The 11,628-nt window shown below is 33.9% G+C and overlaps 1 protein-coding gene across 1 annotated transcript in view; it reads right to left on the bottom strand.

The window, feature by feature from the left end:
• The window catches only part of LOC117124915 (protocadherin Fat 4-like), a 76,345-nt gene that overhangs the window by 32,000 nt on the left and 32,717 nt on the right, over positions 1-11,628 (bottom strand). The window contains exons 2-4 of the mRNA XM_033271253.1: positions 5,676-6,224; positions 5,056-5,257; positions 278-1,375 (exon numbers count right to left, since the gene is read on the bottom strand). Coding sequence (XP_033127144.1) covers positions 278-1,375; positions 5,056-5,257; positions 5,676-6,224 — 1,849 coding nt within the window. The remainder of the gene's footprint in view (positions 1-277; positions 1,376-5,055; positions 5,258-5,675; positions 6,225-11,628) is intronic.

Below are 11,628 nucleotides of genomic sequence, written 5' to 3' on the forward strand. Positions count from 1 at the left end.
TATATCAACTACTCCAGTTCCGCAATTAACGGCTTAAGAGAATAATTTCTCCGTGTGAAAACCACAAATACTTATTTACTAAAAAGATTAACATTTTCAGGAAGAGATGCATTTTGCACCCATTTTGCCACAATTCTATGAACACCCATCTGATGTTATCTAAATTTTAAACTTCATGACATTTCTGTTGAAAACCCATTCAATTGCACACTGCATATTTAGTTCAGTTTACTAGCAAACCTAATTTTGAACTATATAGAACATTTTAGTAACTTACCTGCATCTCGTGCAGTAACTGTCAAAGTGTATTGTTCCACAACTTCTCTATCCAGGGCTTGATGTATACTTATAAAACCGGTTGATGGATCAATAGTGAAGAGATCACCATCTTCATTACCTGTCAGACTATAAGTTAGTTGACTGTTGGAATTAGCATCTAAATCAGTTGCTGAAATCCTGTTTATAATGACTGGAAGGCTCTGTGCATTCTCCTGCACATTGATGGTGTATGGTGAGTCAAGGAAGACTGGTCTATAGTCATTGACATCAGAAATATCAATGTTCACATTCGTGATGGCATAAAGCGGTGATCTGCTACTATCCTTAGCTTGGACGGTGATCGTGTAACTGGATGTTCGTTCTCGATCCAAAGGATTCTTGGAGAATAGAACTCCTCGTGAAGAATCAATTGCAAAATCATCATTTGTATTACCACTGATGATTGTAAAGATCAAGTCACTGTTTTCACCTTCATCAGCATCGGTGGCAGAAACCTGAAGGAACTCTACACCAACTGGAAGACTCTCTGACAGAGTTACATGAGGAGAGTCAACCAGAAACACTGGTGGGTTGTCATTGCTGTCAGTGATTTCAACAGCAATATTCATGGAAGAACTCTGTACTGGTTGTCCTTTGTCACTAGCAATGACAGTTAAAGTGTACTCTGCTCTGGTCTCTCTGTCAAGCTGTCCCCATACTTGCAGATTTCCATCTGCATCTAAACGAAAGACATCACCAGGAACCGGAGACATACTATAGCTGATGTAGCTATTTTCTGTTGCATCAGGATCTGTGGCATGGATTACCATGATGATAGTACCAATACTTGTGTCTTCTGGGACTGAGATGATGCCTGGATTCGTAAACTGTGGAGCATTATCGTTGATATCACTCAGAAGGATTGACACCTGTGCTGTGCTAGATCTTGCCATTGAAGGATCACTTGGCTGGTCAGTGGCAGTGACAGCTAAGTTGTAGAATGCCTTTGACTCCCTGTCAAGAACTTTGTTGGTATAGATAATTCCATCATCATTTATTGTAAAGAGGTTGCCAGAATTTCCTGATGTAATGGTGTATTTGAATATTGCATTGTTACCTGCAAAAACAAAAATTGTACTATTTAAATAGAAGGCATTAACAAAATAAATACAGACTATAGCTCAATTTGTTGTGCCAGATAAAAAAAATAAGAGTTTTAACACAACCAATCACTCAATCCAACAATCTGTAATCAATCAATATTTTTACATAGAATATTTTTATAGAAAAATAAAAAGATGTAACAATACAAAACTGCTCCGAAAATATTACATCAAGTAAGATTTCACTATACTTAGGTCATAGGTCAATAACTTGTACAGTAAACTCAGGGGTCAATCTTCTTTGGGTGTATTGATACGAGACCAGCACATTCCAGCCAATCAACAAAATTTTACGCAAGAATTAGTGCAGATCGTTTGAAGTGGAAATAACTGTAATACTGACATCATTACACCATTTAATTGAATAGAAAACTAGAATACCCAGCCACTAAGCACCACCTCTGAAATTCAGTTCAATTCAAAATGCAAACAGAAATTCTTATTTCTTTGAAATAAAATTGCAATAAAAGAAATCACAACAAAGATCTGGTAGAAGGAGGGCTAATTGTACTGAAACTAAGTTGGGAGTTCGATGCAAGGGTTTAAAAGGACCTATATTAGCCCCAGGGAGATTCTTTTTAATTACCCCTGGGATAATTATACTGTTAACTGTACCTTTAATTTGATATATTTTGATACACTAGTTTATTCAAAGTACATTATCCTTTAATAATCATAATATTTAATATAATAATATAGAAGCATAATTTTGATAGCATCAATCAAAGTAACAACAAAAACAAAATAATTCAAATTAAAATTTTATTTTTGGATTGTTGCATTACATAAATATAATAAAAACCAAATATACAGTTGGAAGAAAATTAGTGGAAGGAACAAAGAAAATGACTACAGGTAAAGAAAAAGGGTACAATAATTTTAAATCATTCACAAAGAATGATAGTGGCATTTTTAAAATCAATAGAAGATGATTCTGGAGGCAGAAGCAGCTAACAGGAAACCTATTCAAATCATATCCGTTGACCATTGTGAACCCAGGACAGAGAATATACATTATAATATCTTCACATATGTCTGTGATATTGTGAACACAAATATAGAATACTTAAGTAGTACATACTAGTGTACTTTGCAATATAGTTTCATTCAACCAATTAAAAGGATAAATTTTTGTTTAAATAATTAAATTTTAAGAAACCAATAAATTTCCCATGTTCACTGTGTGTAATTACAATAAAATGTTTACTGTATCGGCAGGAAAAGCGAGGTATTAATCTCGGCCCTCAGGTGATACTCCACGATAATCATTAGAAATTGCCAGCATGACTCTACGGCAGTCGGTATGGTAGCTGCAATTGCCATGGACCATAGCACAATTCCGCTACTGTTACATTAACACACGGTAATCATGTTTATTTTTCCAGCCAACAGCTCATTGACAAGCGGAAACATACCATTCAGTTAAACATGACATAATTTAGACTACAGACAACTATTTATTTAACATAAAAGAAATAAATGTGACACAAGAGAAGCTAATCACGAAGAGACATGCAAGGGGAGCGAAAATGTTGTGGAGACTATTAGTAGGGCATTCTAGTGCAACACCTGGAAATGTTCCACTTGATTTCCTTATTAGAGTAGAACCCTCCTTTGGGACACCCGTATTAAGGGGCGACTTTCTTGGGGGCACAAAATGACGAAAAATTAACACAGCAGTCAACTCCTATTCAAGGGACACCCCTATTTAGGGAGCACTACCTTTGGTCCTGAAGTTATCCCCTTAATAGGGGTTTTACAGACAAAAATAGATCTTCAGACAATTTTTAGGATTGTATAACAGATTTGAGAAGATGCGAAAATTTTCCACATGGCTAAAACTCATAGTTGAAGAAGACCACAAATAGGTCCACTGTAGCTCATTGTCACAAATTGCCGAAAAATATGGATTTAATCCATCAAATAGCGAAATACTACTGTACATACCAATTTTTGGTAGAAACAAGGTCAAATTTTTTCAACAGTAGGTCTAAGATTTTTGCTAATTTTTTATTTAAAAATGCAATTTATTAATAATAGTGACTACAGATAAGCATACAGAATTAGGAAGCATGAAACTTGGTAGATCATCTTGTAACGAGGAGAGGGACTGCAGGTACTACTTGGAATGAGCTATAGAATGAGGGCAGGTTACGGATGCTGAAATACAAAAAAGCGAAAATCTATTGGATGAAAGTCAAGGTCAGATGACCTCTCAACGTCAACCCAATCATCACGTTAAGAAAACACCTTCAATTGATGAGACTCACGACCAGACAGACAAGGGTGAGGGCAAATGACAATATCCAAACACTGTTTAACGCACCTGATAATACTGTTAGACAGACAAACTACCAACTACAAGACATCAATCAATTCTTATACTAAACATTACAATGCAGACTAGAACCTGACCTCGGGTCATTAACAGACATTGCCCCAACGTATAAGTCATAAATTTTGCCGCATTATTTTCAGACAATGTGAATTGTGTATTGCAGAATCTACAATAGACTTCACTGTATATATATCACACTATATAATGATTCTAATATATAAACAGCTTTTCTGTTATACAATGGTTTGGAGCACCTGAGACTTTCATAAACCTATGTTGGTATTTAATTATCGTTCAGATTGTTGTTGTGGAGTCCTTGAGAATTTTTTTCAATTGTGGAAATGGCCATATAAAATCTGAACACTAAACTCACTGTCTGTAGGATCTAATAATTACGTGTTTTTTTTTGTTTTTTTTTTTCAAGTCAAGGGTATTAATATCAGTTCTATTTACAAAAGAATACCTATAGTAGCAAACAAAATAATCGAAGACACTAGAAACACAAGATAGAGTTTTCCACAGAAAAAAGTGTTCCACCAAAATGCATGGTCTGAATACAAACTATGGGGTACCGCGTACAACTGGATATAAAAAATGTCTGCGAAACTTATATCACAGTGAATACATAACCAAATTTTGGTGGCCCGTTTGGCGTAGGTAGAAATTGTTGCCACAAATAAGATACAAACAAGCAGGCATAAATAAATCAAAAGAACAAAATGACAGACACAAAAGCGCAGAATCGTATGACCGGTAATAAAGTTTCTACCATTAGCGGAAAGAGAAGGGCACTGCGTAAGTCAGGATTTACTTAGCAACAGAAAGCATGTCTGGATGTGAACAGGATAAACCCGTGTAAATCGCTATATTGAAAATTGAAGGGCATCTCTTACGACTAGATTTGCGTAAAAGATGTGAGTACATCTGTCTTACTTTCGCCATGCGAGTGCTCTATCTTTTATTTCTAGTATATAGCTTCAGGCTGGTATTTATCAATCTTAGCAAATGTCTTAAGTCAAAAAAGTTAAGGATGTGCTTAAGTAAATATCTTAAGCTGATTTATTAAACCATTTTAGCAAAATCTTAGCTAAAAAATCATCTCAGATGGCGAATGCATACAATCAATTTTTAAATTTTAGGCAATTTTTAAGCTAAGCATTATTGATAAAACTGACTCAAAAAAAAAAATGGACTTAAAGACGAATTTAAGCTGATTTCTAGTTTGATACTGTAAATGTGGACCCCGGTGGTTTCACCAATACAACGAGTCAGTAATTAAAAATGATGAAAACATACCAGAATCTGCATCCTCTGCAATAACTTGCAGAATTTGTGTTCCAATAGAAGTGTTCTCCAGCACCCATTGCTCATAATGATCAGGGTTGAAGATCGGAGAGTGGTCATTGACATCCAAGACATTGAAGTAGACCGTTGCGGTTGATAATCGAGATGGAGAACCTTTGTCACTTGCTTGAACAGTTAGAGCATAGTAAGCCCGCTAAGAATAAAAAAATATTTAGAGAACAATTAGTACCATATGATTGAACATATAGCTATTACTCTTACGTCTCATCGCATCATATGGGCTTCAGAATTTAAAAGAACATCATTCGGTCATTTAGATCAAGAGAAATAGAATACCGAAAGCTCTGAGCTAACAACTGTGGTGGAGATAGGCACATAATAAAGTAATAAATAATATTGGATATGTTAAAAATTATTGTTCCTTTTCCAAAACTTTGGGAAAGGAAGAGGTTTGATTCTTCAATCCTGATTTGTAAGCTATCCAAACGAATCCGGCATAGCAGAAAGGGTTGTTAATTTTTAGTCATCTTTTAGTTTTTTTACATGCCCTAATAATAATAATAATAATAATAATATAATAATATTGCTAAAAAGTAACAAGCAGAACTTACTGTTTCATAATCTAATTTTTCCGTCAATGAAATGACACCAGTCTCCGAATTAATCTGAAATACATCTTCCCCAAATCCTCCATCCTCAACGATGGAGTATTCCAGCTCTGCATTGCTTCCATCATCAGCATCAGTTGCTGTCACTATTGCAACTTCTGAATTGATGACTTCATCCTCTGACACGCTGAAGGAATAGACTGGTTCCGAGAATATTGGATCGTTATCATTGAAATCATTAACCTCAATTTCCACCGATGCCCTCGATGTAAGCGTACCATCTGAAGCTTCCACTGAAAAACGATACAACTGCTCGGTTTCACGATCTAATATTGCTGCCGTACGTAGCTCTCCACTGGTTGAGACAATCTGGAAAAGAGCAGGATCGGCATTGATGATCCTGTAGCTGATAGATCCACTGCTGTCAATGTCTGTGGCAGAAACTGATGTCAGGAGACTCCCTGGTGATGCATTCTCTGGAATGGTGACACGATAGGAATCCTTTTCAAACACTGGAGCATTGTCATTGATATCTGTCACTGTTATCCGAACCTGTCAAAAAAAAAAAATCTGGTTTAATATTTTGGAAGTAATACATTTCATATGATTAAATATTTGATTAAACTTATAGTTTGTATGCAATTTAAAAAACATGTTCCACTTTGTTAGTGTGGTCAAAGGTGCAGTCAGTTCTTTTATGGGTCATTTAAAAGGCTAAGCTAAGGTCACTGTAAAATTATGATGATTAGGAACAAAGACCCTCTAAACATTTTTACAAGCATTTTAACTGACTCTAATTTGTGATTTAATGACACTAGCTCCCAACTTATGGCTCCATTTATGAGCAATAACTTCAGATTTTCACCTCGGATTCCGCATTTAATTTTATTCTATAAATCAAGTCAATGTTAAATTCATTCTTCATTTCTTCTCATTTATCCAAAAACCAACTCTAAAAAAAATATCTCTTATCCTATCACCCAATTCTTTTTTGGCACACTCCTGATATTCATATCAATTATCCACATAAGCACCAAGTGATCATTTACATCTTAGCATGGCCAAGGCCTAGATATAGAGTAGTAGTAATTTTTGTGGGAATCCCCCTGAATGTGAAACATACAGTTTGTGTTTTTTTTTTTATTTGGCCAAATGTTTTATTTGTGTTATTGATTTAAGCACGTCTGAAATAAGAATTTTACGAAATAAAAGTATAGGCCTATATACTGCTACTTAGTTTTACTTGATTTAACATTAAGAATATTAGAACTGTTAACTACATGCAAAAAAAAAACCCTAATGAAAGAAATTATTCAAAGAAATTTTAAGTGAATTAGTAATAAATAGATAAATTAACACAAAATAAATTCATAAATATACTTTATATCAGAAATTATTAAATATGTATAATAATATACTCCAAAAGAAATAGTCTTTATAGTTGTGTCTGCTGACTATATATTTGTACTGAGGTAATAGCTAGCCCAAATGAATACTACTATACTAACCTATAAGTTAAGTAAATAAGAGCAGCAGCTAAGAAGACAAAGATAAATCCCCTAAGGAGTCATATTCCATAAGTTCCAAAAGCTGATGCTAACCAGAGAAAGAAATAAAACATAGGGAGGTGCAGATTCCACTATTTAATGAGGTAATGATGGACAAATATTGGAACCAGTCCTCAGAGGCACAGATCAGAGAAACCGATATAGTTCCTGACCTTCTGCCCAGCTTGCAAGTTTAACAGATAAACACCAAACAAGCCCTTCTCAGAATTCAAAGTGCATAGTAAAACTATAAAGACTTTATTGATGTTATCATCATCCTCTTTTACCCTTGCAGAATATCAAACTTTAGGTCAGTGCAGGGAATTAGAGAGGGTCCCACAGTATGTCCCCCCCCCCAGTATTTTCTTTATTAAAGAAAAAAAATACAAAATTGCATACACACTCTTGGTTTTTCCACTGCCATCTTTAATGTTTTAACAAAAAAAAATAAAAAAATAAAAAACAGCATACAAATAGTATATGTTACAATATTTCGCAACAACATAATATACTGAACATTTATCGTACCACTATTGGATATATCTGTACTGTGTAATTATACAATAGTACATCTAGGCCTACTGTATATGAAATTGGTGGCCCCTAGTTTAAAAAACTCTGGATCTGCCAACAGAAGTCTTACAAATGTGAAACAACTAAAATTTGTTGTCTTGCTATCTCTCTAACAAACAAGTTGACACAGACTTCCCAAATAATATAATAAAAGTGTTCAAATAAAATGCTCGTAAAAAAAGTCATCAGTTTAGAAAAAGTAAATTTCTCATAAAACCAAAGTTTTTCAGGCATGGGTCAGGTAGATACCCGTAGTTTACTCACGTCTCCTTGTGGTCACATATGGTCTATGTGATCAAAACTTTCCTAAGCTATCAGAATCACTAAGGTTTAGTGACAATAGGATTTTAATTTAAGTTGGGATGGTAGGGGGTAGAGAGGCTCCTCCTTTCAGTGAATACAATGAAAAAATGTGTTTTTTACATGGCCTTTAAACAGGATGCTAACTGTTCATTAAATACTTAAACTTAGGTCATAAACACAAATTCTCCCTAATAAACTTCAAATAAAAAATGTGAAGGATAACTGTCTGCACACAGAACAGACAGCTTGAGGTTTATATAATATTTAACTAGTGTTACAATGTACTCAAGTGCCGACACAATACTGTACTTCAAAATATCATAAATAACAAAATTGACAGGTATTTACAATCATAGCATTATCCTTACGGTTATCGACTTTATGAAATTAAAAATTAATTTCATATGTATACAGTAGTACTATAGGCGCCCGATGGCTAATATTTACTTAGTTTAAATTCTGTGCTTGAAATTGAAGTACAGAGGTAACAGAAGGGGTAAAGTGTTAATCAAATACAATAAGAGTTACTAATTAATTGTTAATTACAGTACATTGGGATTCAAGGTACACATAGATTTTTAAGTCTGTTGTCTAGAAAGAAAAAATATTACAAATTCTTCTGATTTTCTTCCTCTATAAAAAACCATCACCTAGACAACAGACTTTTTTTTGAAGCCATCAAAGCCTCCTCAGGGTCACAAGTTCACACAGTGAAAGGTTTAAATGAGATACACTTTACATGAACTTACATCAATACCAGGCCAGCTAGATTGATGCTAATATATCGTAGGCTTTTAGTACGATCTTGTTGAAAGTTAGTAAAAACCTAGTATGATATAATGATATCATTCATAGGTTGTTAGCTTTAAGCTTAATGATACTGGAAAGTCCAAAGGCCTGGGATGATTAAAAAACCCTCATCAAAGGCTAACTGGACACTGAAGGGATGTCAATAATAATCAAGGCTTAATAAACATATATCATCGCATGCTAGTAGGCCTAAACCAGTAGCACAATGAGGGGATGTTGAAAGGTAGTTTGTTGATGCAAGCTAGGCCTAAGACAGAACCTCCAATGGTCAATTTCCCCTAAATGGACCTGCAATACATTGTCCAACAATACCTCCTACATCGTGTTATTGTGTTTGGTTTAAGTTTGTTTTCTCGAAGATGTGGCAATTGATTGGTACATCCTATTCCGATTTGCTTCCAACTTCTACATGTAATTGCCAGGAGAGTAAACTGTGGATATATTGATTCAAATCAAATGTAAACAAGTTGTATAAACTGTCCAATGGGGCTTTTGACCACAACACTTTGTTACTTTTATATACTTCAAAATTGTGTGCATGCTTCCTTTTTTCGAATCTTATGCTTATAATTCTTCCATTCTGTATAGTGTAGACATTATCGATGACAAAATTTTAACTGAAGCAAACAGGAAAATGCATGGCTTTTCAGAGTATATCTCCTGTATAAGAAATGATGTTGAATAATTGTTGTTTTGAAGTTTGTATAAATCTACTCTAAATCCTGAACTGGGAAACACTTTGGGAATGGTTTGTAATTATCCGAAAGATAATAATGTAGGCCCCAAACATATATTTTTTCAAGACATTTATCAGTGGGACATTGTCATCTCCATATATTTTCACACTGAACACAATGTTGTTGCAACTTGCACTGTTACAAGGCTTCTAATAGTGTATGGTCGCTGATTGTGACTACTGAAGGGCTATATAGGCCAGTAAATGTGAAAAAAAAAAAAAACCATAACTTTGAATCAATTTGTAATCTCACTTTGCCAGAAAAATACCATGTACTGAAAGATTAACAATACTGTACATAAAATATTGTGTGGCATAATAGAGATTAACACTTTCAACACCAAATCTTTAAGAATTCATCGCTGATGAAGTGATCCAGAAAGTAACTTCTACTTAAGATGAAATACACCAGGAAATATGAGTCGTAATATTTTATTTTAACTATGCCACTGGAGGGAACATGAGTCAGTCTGGCACAAAGTCTAAATTCTAGTCACCACCTATTGTTCAACTTCTAACATTAATAAATTTTCCCTAGTTGCAATAAACAACCATAGTAATAAAAACCAGGGCATGTTTGTTGTTTTGAAGTAACTTCAGTTTTGCAAGAAAAAAAGGTTCTGATAAAAGTTATTCTTCATTTTAAATTAAGCATAATATAATGTTTATGTTGATAATGCTACCTGAGGAAGTAAATAACTTCAGTTTTGCAAGAAAAAAAGTTCTGCTAAAGTTATTCTTCATTTTAAATTTAAGCCTATAATGATACCTGAGCACTAAACCATCCAATTCCTTAAATGATAATAGCATACATAATACCTGTAGCACCTATTGAATTTTGTCAACATCGTTAATCACAGTTAATTAAAATTTACATATCAAATTAACGAACAAAATAGAAGTTACAAAAATACTGAAGAGCGCAATAAATAATAAATGATTTAATTTGCCTTCAAGTACGCCACTTCTTTGAACCGCTTCCGAAGCTTTTGACACAGACCTTGATTCAATCATAGGTGCTGGACGACCTCAAATCCCAGCACTTTGTAGCTTGTGCCAATGCACCTAAAATTTCAGCGTACACTCAACCTAACAGTTAAATAATAACAATACATGAAGAATGTGCTCAAGGAGATTTAATAATGCTGCTGATAATAACACTAAATAATAGGCTGCTTATTTCTGTATTTCCTTCATTAACTTGTACATAACTGCTGTGTTTAACACAATGGGGACAAGATACGGATGAGCGACTACAGAAACAACGCTTGGCATCCTATTGATTATGTAAAACCTCCTCAAATACTTTTCATTATTACTAAGTTGAAAGATTTAAAGCGCAACTAACTCTAGGATTTGTTGATATGTTTCACTTTACCTATAAATAATCTAAGCTTACTACAGGATTTACATGAAGACCAATAAAAGTAAAACTTTTAAAATGAAATAGTTACGATACAATGTAACCATTTTCAAAACACTTAATAGAAAATACAATTTGTTTAAACCAATATGCTACACAGAATAGGCAAAATTAAAAGAACAGTATTTTTAAGTGTGTATTAAATTGGCAAGAAAAAGTTTTTCAATTATAATTATAAAAAATAGATAGCTTATCTTTTCAAAAGGAAAATATGTTAATTTATTATAAAGTTATTTGAATTTGAATTTGAATTATGAGAAAAACTCAGAAAATTGTCTGAAATAACTGAACCATGATGTTAGGAAGGCAATAGCCGGTCATTATTAACTAATATACAGTGATGACTTATGGTAACTATAGCCCTTGCCTTACAAACTAAATCTACAGATCACCAGTACTGTACAAACTCCAAGTAGTAAAATCGTGAGAAACAACATTGGATTACACCATTCTTCACAGATTACAACAGACTGGACAATTGCATTACAAGATTCTTCACCAGAGTTCCACTTAAAGGTGGGGTTACAATCTTCAAGGAGATTAATAAAAAATTCTACTACTACA

This window comes from Anneissia japonica, unplaced genomic scaffold (assembly GCF_011630105.1).
Source record: "Anneissia japonica isolate Jap-2015-1 unplaced genomic scaffold, ASM1163010v1 scaffold1881_len754168_cov175, whole genome shotgun sequence".
NCBI classification, from domain to species: domain Eukaryota; kingdom Metazoa; phylum Echinodermata; class Crinoidea; order Comatulida; family Comatulidae; genus Anneissia; species Anneissia japonica.